The sequence below is a fragment of the Syngnathus scovelli genome, chromosome 11 (genome assembly GCF_024217435.2).
Source record: "Syngnathus scovelli strain Florida chromosome 11, RoL_Ssco_1.2, whole genome shotgun sequence".
In the NCBI taxonomy this organism is placed as follows: domain Eukaryota; kingdom Metazoa; phylum Chordata; class Actinopteri; order Syngnathiformes; family Syngnathidae; genus Syngnathus; species Syngnathus scovelli.
The window spans coordinates 6303654-6316733 of record NC_090857.1 but is presented as its reverse complement, the minus strand read 5'-3'; the positions used below and the strand labels follow the sequence as shown (position 1 = coordinate 6316733).

Genomic DNA, 13080 nt, shown 5'->3' with positions numbered 1-13080 from the left:
ATGCACGGTGGGAATTTCTCCTCACGCAGTATGAGTGAGTGGGTGGGTGACAAGGTGGCTGGGTAAAGGCATTGTGTCCGGCAACGCTGCAAAATGAACTCGCCGATGCGTGCTGAGTTCCAGTCATTGAGCTGTGCGCCAGGCGCTCACTTTCAACGCGCTTTTCCATCACTGCTGACGCGTCGCGCGCAGCACACTGTGGCTACGTTGCGATGTGAATGAGCGTGGCCGTCCTTTTTTTTTTGTTTGTTTGTTTTTTTGACGTGAGGCTGCGCACATGGAAATCCCAGCCAAGTATCTGTCGTCGGTGCAAGGGACTGACCTCGCACCGGTGCGGCTCCGGGAAACCATGTGGAACGGCACAGAGTCCGAGGCGACCAGCGACGGCGAGAGGGACAGCGTAGTTTTGCGCACCGTGACAGGGTGTTTGCTTTTCCTCCTCATCTTGTGGACCCTGCTGGGGAACATATTGGTGTGCTCCGCGGTTTTGCGCTCACGCCACCTGCGGACAAAAGTGACCAACATCTTTATTGTGTCCCTGGCTCTGTCGGATTTGTTCGTGGCTGTGCTGGTGATGCCCTGGAAGGCTGTGGCGGAGGTGGCAGGATACTGGCCGTTTGGCACTTTCTGCAATATCTGGGTGGCTTTTGACATCATGTGCTCCACCGCCTCCATCCTTAATCTTTGCATCATCAGCGTGGACAGATACTGGGCCATCTCGAGTCCATTTCGCTACGAGAGGAAAATGACTCAGAGTGTTGCGTTCGTCATGATTAGCATCACTTGGACGTTGTCGCTGCTCATTTCATTCATACCGGTCCAGCTCAACTGGCACAAAGCCAGCGGGGGCGTGGCCAGGACTAGCAACGCCTCTGTGGGTCGCCTGCAGACGGAGGAGAACTGTGACTCCAGCCTGAGCCGAGAATACGCCATCTCCTCGTCATTGATTAGTTTCTACATCCCTGTGGCAATTATGATTGTGACTTACACTCGAATATACCGGATTGCCCAAATCCAAATTAGGAGAATAGCTTCTCTGGAGAGAGCTGCGGAACACGCTCAAAGTTGTCGGACGAACAGATTCGAGTGCCAACACCACAACACTTTAAAAACCTCCATTAAGCGAGAAACCAAAGTGTTGAAAACTCTTTCGGTGATTATGGGTGTCTTTGTGTGCTGCTGGTTGCCCTTCTTCATCCTCAACTGCATGGTTCCCTTCTGCGACAAGGTGCCCTCAGACCAAGACGCGGGCCTGCCATGTGTCAGCGAGACCACCTTTGACGTATTCGTGTGGTTCGGCTGGACCAACTCATCTTTGAACCCCATCATTTACGCGTTCAACGCCGAGTTCAGGAAAGCTTTCGCCAACTTGTTGGGCTGTCGCTACTTCTGCTCCAGCACGCCTGTAGAAATTGTGAACATCAGCAACGAGCTGGTCTCCTACAACCAAGACACCACATTCCACAAGGAGATCGCCAACGCCTATGTCAACATGATACCCAATGTAGTGGAATGTGAGGACGCTTTTGACAGGATCTCACAGCTCACTGTCAACAATGACAACGCCACCGACTCCGTGTGTGACTTGGAGGACTGCGAGGCTGTTATCAGCCTCGACAGGATGTCGCCATTCACACCCAATGGATTACATTAACCCCCTGCCTCCTCGCCATGCGTTATTGGATGTACTGGTGGTCACTTTATTGTTCCATTCTCATCCTGGCAGGTCAAAAATTCCATTTCGGTGTGCACCATAAGGTGTTTTCTAAAGCTTTCAAGGTCACGCTCCATTCCATTGTAACCCTAAGGTCACCTTTTTTTCCGAGTGTACTTGATTCTATGACTTGCTCATGGACACTTGGGGCAGGACGTCTGTGTTTGCGTCCATCCAGCCAGACTGCTGCCGCTTTGCCTCATGTGTGATGTAATGTTGTTGTACTGGGGAAAACAAAAAAAATTGGTGTCCATTTCCATGACCAGTGAAGTCTGTGTTGATTTGTTCAGAGAGTCAGTGTCGTTTGAACCAATGTTTTCTGCAAGGTTTGTCTGATGTATGACCAATGTAGGAAGTGGAAATATTTCTAAAGAGCACTAATCATTTATATATCTATAAAAAATAGAATAAGAAAAAAGGAGGAAATTGATAAATCTGATATTTTTAGCAGACTTTTTAACTCGGTATTCCTAAGAAGATTTCCTATTTTTACATGTCCAGTCCTATTTCATAACCTTTGCTGCTTAATACCATTAGATAGCTAGAACCTGTCTTTACACTGAGGGCTCTTTTTGTTGATGGTGCAGCTGCGCTCAGTCAGAAAAAAAATAGTGCATCTTGAGTTTTGAACTTCAATGTTTTCCTGTATATAGGACTTATTAATAACATGATCAACTTTACTATTATTTGGCGTTTTTAAAATCGGCTGTGATCATACCCAGAACATTGCAAAATACTTTATTTATTCATTTATTTATTTATTTATTTATTTATTTATTTATTTATTTATTTATTTATTTATTTATTTATTCATGTATTTATTTATTTATTTATTTATCTATTTGGCCAAAGATACCAAAACCCAGTCTAGCCTGCCACTGTGCACATTTTGACGACGCCTCGCACTGAGCAGGAAAATAGAGCCTTGAGTGTGAAAACTGAAGACAGCCTTACAGAAGAACCCGAACAATTGAACCCAATGCAGTCATCATCTCAGCGCCTTATCAAAGAATGAAATGTGTTGCATGGACTTCCATGATGCCAAAATGCAGTATTAAAGTGTTTACCTGTACCCACCCCATGTGACTCCTGTAGGTCACCATGGGGACTTAATTGCAGTTTGATTGCAAACTTTGATGGAGAAATGTATTATTCAGTTGCACAGAACCGACAACGTCTCAATTTATAATCGTGTCAGCGATTCAAATGAAGCAGCAGAATCAAGGGTAGCTGTCATGTGACCTATTGAACATAACAATCATATGCTGGGTTGAACAGACTATCCAATATGACCAATGATTCCAAATCACTAATATGTACAGTACAATAAGTCAGACCAAATGGATGACATAAGCAAGGCGCCTGGGCCAGTGCAACAGGATGTCATAGAAACACTTCTCCATCATTGTATTGTATAGCTGACTTGAATGTATATTAAAGTGAACTGTGTCATTATTTGCTGAATAAAATGCTAACACACTTAAAGAACAGTGTGTGTATATGTGTCATATTATGCTCCTTCCAGTGCTGTTGTTCTTATCCATTCACAATTCAGCTATCTTATGTTGCCAGGCTGTATGAAATCTACCTAAACCTTGAGAATCAACAATGCAGGTATCTGTGCATTATAGGAGTGTAGGCGAACGGGCAAATTGATAAGTGCGAGAGCCAATCAGATCACAAGTTGCGTCAGTATTGCCCTCACCTTGAACGTGACATTTACGCGTCCTGTGATTGGATATGGATACTTAATAGTTTGAGCTATTGCAGTGCTACGCAAATCAACAGAGTCTCACCTGGAACTTTTAATAGTTAAAAACTTTTTTAAACGGTTTGTCCGCTATTTCCAAGCAAGCAAGCATCTACGAGCGGCTTGCGGCTTCTGGATGGACGCTGCAAACTGTTCTGCTGCGAATGCCTTATGTTCGCAAAGGATCGATTTGTTGAGCTACGCTGAATTTGCAAATTTAAATATTTTAACTAAGGCTGCAAAGAAACACCAATGCACGTCTGGACACTTGCAAGCTACGGTGCTTTTAAAAACTTTTGGGGACACCAGAGTGCACTCAGATCAGGTAAGAGCTCATTTTGTACAAATGTGAGAGTCTCAACGGGCTCATAGATATTTCAGTGATGTTTCATTTATTTATTATCTTTCTGCGTGTTCACAATCGTCATCATGGTGATTTTTTCTGGTCATTTCTTAACTAGGTTGGATGTATTTTATTGTTAGCGTTGATTTCTCTTACTGCTCTTAAAGGCACTACAGCGATGAGTATATTGCGTTCAGGAAGAGGAAAAGAGGGAAGTGAATGTAGAGGAGACGGCTCTGTGTGTGAGGGAAGTTGGAAAAGAATAAAAACACCCTTGCCCCTCGTCGTGACTCGTGACTTGGAGCCGCAACACACAATTCAGGTGATGCAATGCCTAATAGTGCTTAAGTGTGTTTCTAACTACTCTCCAGTCCTGGTGTTATAAATGCTGGCTGGTGGCATAATGATAGGGACATCACTGAAGGCTGAAATGCACCTCCCGCATATCAATGATATGCATCCTGTGCAAATGTTTATTATTTCATTTGACGCCATATCTGGGCTCCTCTCTAATGTGGACCAATTGGCTATATTTGCCAAGACATTATTTGCTGCAGAATTCACATGTGCCACATTAGAATAATGAAAACAGCTGACGTTGGCGCTTGAATTGTAATCACAATGTGATTAAATAGTAACTGTAGAATGGACGTGTAAATGTACATGAGCGAGAGCCATAACTCTAAATGTCACTACTGTTCAATTAGGACTTTTCACCACAATTTGGCACCACAATTTGATTAAAAACAATTTGATTAAAAGTAGTCATGCTGAAAGCTTGTTATATTAAATTCAGAGGCCCTGCGGTGATGTACAAGTCACATTTCCACTTTGCTGCAGATCCCGTGGGAAATGAGGGAGGCAATCGGGAGATTAGTGTGTCCATCTGAACTGAAATGTAAGCGTTAACCTGGCTGCTAGTTCTAATTATGGTCACAGGGCAGAGACAGCCAGAACTGATTTGTATAACTAAGTGTGTGTGTGTGTGTGCGCGCGCGTGTGTGTGTGTACCACGCACGCACACACACATGTGTATATATAAAAGTTTGGGCATCCCTGATCATTTTCAAGATTTTCCTTTATAAATCATTGGTTGTTTGGATCAGCAATTTCAGTTAAATATATCATGTAGCAGACAAAATCAGTGATATTTGAGAATTGAAATGAAATTTATATGATTTACACAAAGTGTGCAATCATTACCTAAACAAAAGTAGGCAAGTGTATCTGTGTGTGTGTTTATAAGTGTATATGTATATACACACACGTATATACGTATGTGTCTATATATATATATATATATATATATATATATATATATATATATATATATATATATATATATATATATATATATATATATATATATATATATATGTATATATGTATATGTATATGTGTATGTATATATATATGTATGTGTATGTACACTATATATTTTCTACGAGTTCTGTGTCCTTGCAGTACAAAAAAAAAGAAAGGTGACTTGACATCATTATTCAGTCTTGACAGGAGGGCTGGAGAGGACACGAGGGCAGGCTTTGGGGGTTACACCATCCGTCAGGTCACATTTATCAAAAGAATCCTGCACATGAAATACATGCACAATACATACACAAGTACACACGCTAGCATGCCTGCATGCACAGGCGTGAACACGCACACACACTGAAAACATACACCGTAGATGCTTTTGAGATCTTCTCTCAATGGATTTTTTTTTTCTCTTTCCCTAGCATACCCCTTGCTAGGTTTGTCTTTAAAGCAATATTTTTGATGTCACATGTGGACAAGCATGTCTCAGAGGAGATAGGTGTGTGTAGTGATTGACATATCTCTTTGAGCTTATTGCTGCACCGGAGGCGGATTGAGTGGAACCTGACTTTCAACAAAAGCAGACCTGACAAGATTGATCGATTGACCTGGCAAAAGCATTCACCGGTGGGGTCTCAGCACTTTTATTGATCGTGATCAAAGTTTTAAATGTGAGAACCAAATCATCACAAAGCCAAAATAGACAGGTGTGCATTTGATTGAAAACACAAAATCCCTCTCCACTGACTGACGGTTTATAAATTAGGGAATCTTGCCGAGTATGAGAATTCTCCAGCAGAAATAGCTAGAGGTCAACACCCAATGCACCTACATTGGAAGTTAATCCGTCACCTTGAGCTTGTTTAATTGAAGACTCAGGAGTTCTTCTCCTTCATCAGTCAGGCTGTGATGACTGATTGTCACTCGGCAGGAAGTTAAGGTGCTTCCGGTCTTTGGCTGTCTGAATCATTAGAGATTGAGTCTCTATGCTGATTGCTAATTGTGAGTTTAGAATATTAGTTGATTTACATCCAGGATGCTGGTGTTCATCACTATAATGTTTGCCACTGTCTCTCTTGTGTGATATATAATAATTCTCCTGTCAGAAAGGTAGTTGTAATGCTTTATGGGATATGACAACCTTTAGATATTGTATATTTGTAGGCAAATGATACATTATCATTAAGGACATTACTCATGGCAGATCTGTATGAGAGTTTCTCATTTCTTATATGCGCTTACTATGCACAGCCATCCTTATTTCGGTTCTTTTTTTTTTTCAACTGAAAAACAAGTGTATAACTTAAGATCGCTGCCCACATATTGAATCCAGATATTGCTTAATGGAAAACAGCTCTCCTCTCGCCAAATATGTGCATAGAAATGTAAGCTCACTGCAGCTCAACAACCAAAAAACCCTAAAATATAGACTTCTTGTGAGCAAAGTGGTAGAGTTCAATAAATTAGATGCGCAGCAATTGTGACATGAATGTTAAATTGTCACGCAGGAACACATCAAGATGTCAAGTGCCGATTTGTATTTGCGAAGATCATCATATCAAGACTCACCCATGCATACAAATTGATGTAATTGTTGTAATCTGTGTCGTGTGATTGTCATCAATACCAAACTAATCTTGTCATCTCGAGGATCTTTTCCATCACATCTTATTGTTGCAATGAACTCACGCTTGAGAGTGTCCACAAAAGAATGTCATCTTTACTGAGTGCTTTGTGTTTGAAATGTCAAATTATCTTCCAACAATTGAGTCTGTGTGAAAGACTGCTCCATGATGATTGATTGTCTGCACCGTCAAAACGGTCCTTTGAGGCAAGCCGGCGCTCCAAAAATGACACTCCCGAATAGTCTTAAATCACCAGATTGTGTCGACGATCCCAAAAAGGTCGACATTGACAGACAGGTGGCTTTAAAGTACAACCCAGAAAAAAAACATGGCCTAAATCCGTGCTTTATAATCTGTTAACACGGGCTGCATCTGATGCTTCTAGGGCAGTTTCCCCCCCAAACGAGACACATCCCGCAATAGTATGAGGAACAAAGACGGCTTTTTTGCTGTATTAGATGAAGTGCAGTGGCTCGACAACTTTGATCACCACCCCCCCCCTTTTTCGCCAGGACTCATCCTGACAGCTTTTTGGAATGCTAGTTATTGTGTTTATTCACTGTATGAGAAGGCCATAAACATGTTTTTATAATCTTCCTCTAGTGGCTTATATGGATTGCACTTCGCATGGCGCCTACAGACTTCCGTTTCAACTTTTTCCAGTGAAAGGTTTCAACACCCACACTTTCTTTCTACAGTAAGAAAGTGTAAAGTTGCTTCGCATTATTGATTAAATTACAGTTCGACAGCACAACTTGATGTAAAATGTGGAAATAGTTCAACACCATGTGAAAGTAGTGAAACACTGAAAACTGAAAAAACTCAAGTGAGATCATATTGTTTAATTGTGGGACCAGTTTTTACTCGTCTGAAAACGAGTTATTTGTCCGTTTGTTTTGTAGCTTTTACTGTATATAATATGAGGTGCTCATACATTTACAATAATGGCCCTCCGAAAGAAGCTATGACTACAATGCGGCCCGCGAAAAAAATGAGTTTGTGTTAAGAGGACGCTGATGAGCGACAAGTCATCAAAGCTGTTTGAAAAGGGCTCCTCCAAAGTTTTCTAATTTGGCCACTCAACTAAAAACCGTTTGCATTTGTTCTCGCCCGTTAAGACATCCCAGCAAGGAGGTAGCTGAGTCATCTTGCGGGCTGGAATAATGGGGAGTGAAATGTCAGGCCTCCTGAGTGGGGGTGCCGGAAGGTGTCAAAATGACTGCGGCAAACCTCTGACATTTGTGCTAAAATTTCACTTCAGCCCAACTTCTCTAGTCAAATATTCTGCAAGGAAGTAAGCAAGAAAACGCTCCATCCTGAATCTGTAATAGCAAAAGGTAGTAGAAAAATACTGTTGACATTGTTGCAGATTTGTGTAGTATTTTTTTCATTTGTTAGATGCTGCTATAAATTTCGGTGACTGTTTAGGAAAACGGTGGAGCACAGAGTAGATTGAGCAGGAACTTCAAATGTCGCATTAAATGATGAGCTCATCAGCATCTTGGTACCGCCACTGCACATACTTGTTTGGGATGTGACATTCAGATTGTCCCTCCAGTGGATTAATCACTTACAAGCACTTGATACTGTATTGATTTGACACACACTCTGGTTGCCTACCAAGAAACAGTCATTTGGCTCCAATTTCCGAGACATCTGTTTCAAGCAGCACTAAATGAAAGCTGAGATCACCTTTAGGATTTGGTTTAGGTACATTATATATAATTTAGCAATTTATTAAATCATGTCATCAGAAATACAATATAGGGGAATGGCTTGAGTCATAATGTGAATTGTTTTTTTTCAGCCAGATCCCTAACAACAGAAGTACGTTTCAAGTGCCCCAGAACAGTCATAAAATGTAAGTGACTGGGTACCTAAGTGGGCACAAACCAAATGACTGCACAGTGCACACCGGTGCTGAGCTCTTTTATAGCCGCAAGACAGTGGACATCACTCAGAAGCTGTCCTACTTTTACTTTTGGGCAACATTAATAACTTTGGGTTAACTAACGCCACGGTAAAGATGGTTTTATCATCTACTACAAAGTCACTGGCGGAGCTAAGATATTTTTTCCTGGGGGGGGGCAGATATCTCAGGGGGTCTGCAAAATAAACAAACCCAAAAAAATTACAAACCTGCAACATTCTTCAAAAATGCTGATAAATTTTCACTGTGTTTTGTTTGGTTCAGGTGGAAATGTGGAAAATAATTCCTGGAAAATTCAGAAAATACTCCCCCGCCCCCTACCTCTGGCAGTGTGCTTGGTTATAATTGGAACTCAACAAAATTGATTCTTATTATCTTTGGACACGCCGAATGTTTGCTACGGTTCTTTGTTGGTTGGTGCGGGTGTTTTAGCAAGTCAGTTATGTATTTCATGTAAATACAATTTTCATGCTGTATAGTCACATCATTATCCTTACCTTGCTTCACCCACGTCCATCTCCTCACCCATCCATCTCACCCCCACCCCGCTGCTTGTGTCCTTGTTGTCCTCCACTGCTTGTGTGTACCTCGGCCTGAAAGGCTTTGTTGATGTGCCTTCGCTCAGTTAATCACTTTCTGGTACCCACCATTATTTTAATCTGTGTGTTGCGGTATTCTCGTGCTTTTACGTTAAAGGAAGTGAACTTCCTTTTTTGGAAATCAAAAGTGGTACTAATGTTATTGGACTACGCCACAAGCCAATGTTCTTTAACCATAACGTATTCAGCGCATGGCCAAAAGAGCAGCATCAAGCAGATTGATTCATTCATAGCAGGAAGAGAAACTTTAATAATAAAAGTGTTTGTCAAGCAACCCTGAACCGAATCACCTCTTGCCCTCTATCAACTCGTCTGTTTCTTGGATCTGCCTGCTGAGAGCACCACACATCAATCATCTCCTTATCGGATGATTCTACCTGTCTGTAACATCCATTTCCTCATGGACCTAGAGCAATGGTTTTCCATGGGGAGATTTTTTTTTCCTCCTCAAAATCATAACGCCAGCCACACATACTGGACCTACCTAAACGCCAAAGTTGTCTTTTTTTTCTTTTTCCAAGCTTAATATTCCTATTTTCTCATTTTATCCAGTTTGGGACTTAGCACTTATTTTATGCTAAAGTACTACTTATTATATATGATAATATATACTTACTATTTATTGTATTTTGGCCTGTATCCATTGTGGGTAGCGAGAAACGCTGCACGCCAAGGTATAATATAGGGGTGACTGATGAAGGGATGACAAATTTCCAGAATTTGTTGCAACTACTTGAAACTGGAAACGAGTCTTTCACATTTCTTTGGGGATATTTTCATCCACTTGTACGGAAGTGGATAGAAGAATTGCTTTAATTCAGCAACACGAGAGGGTTTGTGAACACAAGTGACCTTTTTACGATCATGCCACAGCATTTCAATCAGATGCAAGTCCGGACTTTGACGAGGCCACTCCAAACCCTTTTTTTAATTCTTTTTTTTTTTTTTTTAAAGCCACTCAGAAATTGGCCTTCCGGTGACTTTTGCAGAACCTAAGTGCACTTCAGCTTCAAGTCACAAGCCAACAGTCAAGCCTTCTCCCTCAAGATTTTCTGTAAGGAGCAGAAGCTTGGTTCCATCAATCACAACAACTCGTCCAGGTCCTGAAGTAGCATTGCAACCCCAGACCATCGCAATACCACCACCATGTTTGTCTCCTAGTACGAAGCTCTTTTTTTCAAAGTAAAGTGGGTAGCTGTAACTGGTTTACTATATTTGATTCATCTGTGGGTCAGACCCCTTATGGAGGAATGCAATTGAGCGACAAATGATTGAACCATTTTGCACGCCCCCAGGGCACAGCTTGAGTCCCCGGATGCTGGTTTGAGAACGCCTGACCGTGAGGATCCAATCAATATCAAGTCACACTCGTTTCAAAGTTCAAACAGCTCCAAGCTCAGGTCTCCCTCAACTCCAGATCAGCTCAAGTCAGGGAAAAGCAGTGAGATACTATGTGTCAGAACGAGATAACAAGGCTATCCCCCTCTCACTACTTGCATTGAATTTGTGGAGCAGCTTCACATATTTATTCACAATTTTTCACTGTCAGCGCTGGGAAACAACAAGGAATGTCGGCTGCCCATTAAGTGCTGTTGAGGAGCAATTAGGTGACACACTTAACCTAATTAATGTGACCATTTCTCAGGAATGGCTAATTCTCAGCAATCTGTCAGAATTCCAATTAAACATAGCTTTGAAGGTAGCAGAGACTAAACTATTGAAAGCAACCAGTGCTGCTCTGGAGAATTGTTGTCACCTCCTTGTGGGAAAGATGCTGCTTGTGTCGAGAGCAGCAACAGTGCCTCAAATCGAGTCCTACCATTTTTATTTATTTATTTATTTTTGTATGTGGGAAAATGTAATCATGGATAACAATACATTTCGGCTACACTATTATTTTGTTTGTCGAAAATAATCGTTTATCTATGACAGCTCTGAGTCTAGCATAGCATAATGAGGACATTCTACAGCTTTTTTGAAACTTGCTAAATTATCAAGTGTAAAAGCAAGCAAGGGTGTCTGTCTCCTTGCTTAATCCCCATTTTATGGCCGAGTTTTTCTTATAATGTCTGGCTTACGGTGTCATTGTCAGGTTATCCCTGCATGTCGCTGTGCCCAAACCGATGATTATTTATTTATTGCATTGACCTTTGTCAGAGGAGCGAATTTATTTATTTATTCAACCCAACAGTGCACACCTTGTGATTATTTCAAATCAAGATTCAGCTTGACACCTCTGGACTGCTTGTGGTCACACCATGGTCCAGTTGACAGCCCATCTTGGGGCATATATCGACAAACAACCATTCACACTCACTCACTCACTAAATTTGCTGTTTGTGTGTGAGTGTGTGTGTTTGGCTGCTTTCTCGTAAAGCATTTCCTCTCCACTCCTTTAATCAACCTCCCATTTTACTGTTGCCAGCTTTTAATAAACACACTCAAGTGTTCTAACAACCCTGTAAAGGTTGCAAGGACGGTTGCTTGTGTCAGCATTTCTTGTAGGTGAAGACGAAAGACTCTTCCCATTAACGATCTGCAGGCATCACAAGGACAGATTTAACGCCCACAGAGAAAGTCTACAAATAGGCCATTTTTCCTCCAGCGAGGTGAAAACCAAATTCGTCACCTTTCCAAGCACGGGACAATAGACGAAATTTAATGCAGCATGTTTGACTGTGGCCACGATCCATAATGGGGGTTAATGAGTGCCGCAATGCATCTGTTCTCCTGCAACATTCCCAATATGCCATCATGAAGCTGCAAATGAATTTGGAGATGAGGCAATCGTTAGATGTTGTCGCGTAGTGTGTCAACATGCCTGGTTTCAGAAAACGACAGCGATCCCCAATGCCCAGCGAGTGACACCTCCGGTGTTCCCAATCAAGCAGTCTGTCAATCAACTAGGTGTTTGATCTGCCACTCAACCGTATTGGCTTTTTGTCACTTTAATTGAAATACAGCCCAGTAACAATCTGAAGTATACAAAGTGCATTCATTCAATCCCATTTAAAATGGACATATTGAATGATTATCAAGACATTATCATAATCAGGCTTCACGAGTGTTTGTTGTTTTAGTGGATTATTAACAGCTAAAAGGTTGTGTGGATTATTTTGGTTTGCTCATTTCAAATTTTTTTTTCTTTCTTTTTTTCCCCCTGATGCTAAATTTAAGCTTCTACCTACAGCATCTGTTAGCACTGAGTGAGACAAGTGCATGTAGGTCACAGCGGGCTAGTGTTTTCGACTCATCTCTTGAAAAAGTTTCAAATGACAGCGTGCCCAGTGCACCATCTGTATAGCGGCTGATTATGCCGAGCTAAAAAACAGAAGGTTAATGTGGAAGTGGGCCACATTAGTTCTTGCCGTTCCACAAATAGACTGATGTGCACTGGCAGGGAGTCTTTGAGTCGCTGTCCCCACTGATGATGCTTTTGTGTGTATCACCCCTCCCTCGAGTCCATTTCATCATTTGAAGAATGCCCAATCAACAAATGTAGCTTTCAAATGAAATCAAAGATCTGCACTAATAGCTTTAAAAGCTCTATCTGTGTCTGATGAACATTACTGGCCTGCTTCAGCACCATCTGACTAGGGGCTCTCTCTGTAATTACTCAGGATCAACCACGATCTACACACCAAATCCCTGCAACGTGACACGGGGCCGTAATTACACTTATAAATAGCTATTGAGCGCATTATTTTGTGCTAATAGATCCCTAACTCTTTATTACGTAAATAATCATACGTTATCTTGAGCATTCCATCATATAATCTCGATGATACAATAGTGAGTGACGATT

At 41.5% G+C, this 13080-nt stretch overlaps 1 protein-coding gene and 1 long non-coding RNA gene across 2 annotated transcripts in view; both read left to right on the top strand.

Moving 5' to 3' along the window:
• drd5a (dopamine receptor D5a) lies at positions 1 to 3202 on the top strand. Its single transcript, XM_049733853.1, has one exon. It carries the CDS (start codon positions 278 to 280, stop codon positions 1652 to 1654), a length of 1377 nt encoding a protein of 458 aa, XP_049589810.1. The 5' UTR covers positions 1 to 277; the 3' UTR covers positions 1655 to 3202.
• A 212-nt stretch (positions 3203 to 3414) lies between these two features.
• Positions 3415 to 13080, top strand: part of LOC137840733 (uncharacterized) — a 30152-nt gene continuing 20486 nt past the window's right edge. The window contains exon 1 of the long non-coding RNA XR_011087682.1: positions 3415 to 3789. This is a non-coding gene — a long non-coding RNA (uncharacterized lncRNA). The remainder of the gene's footprint in view (positions 3790 to 13080) is intronic.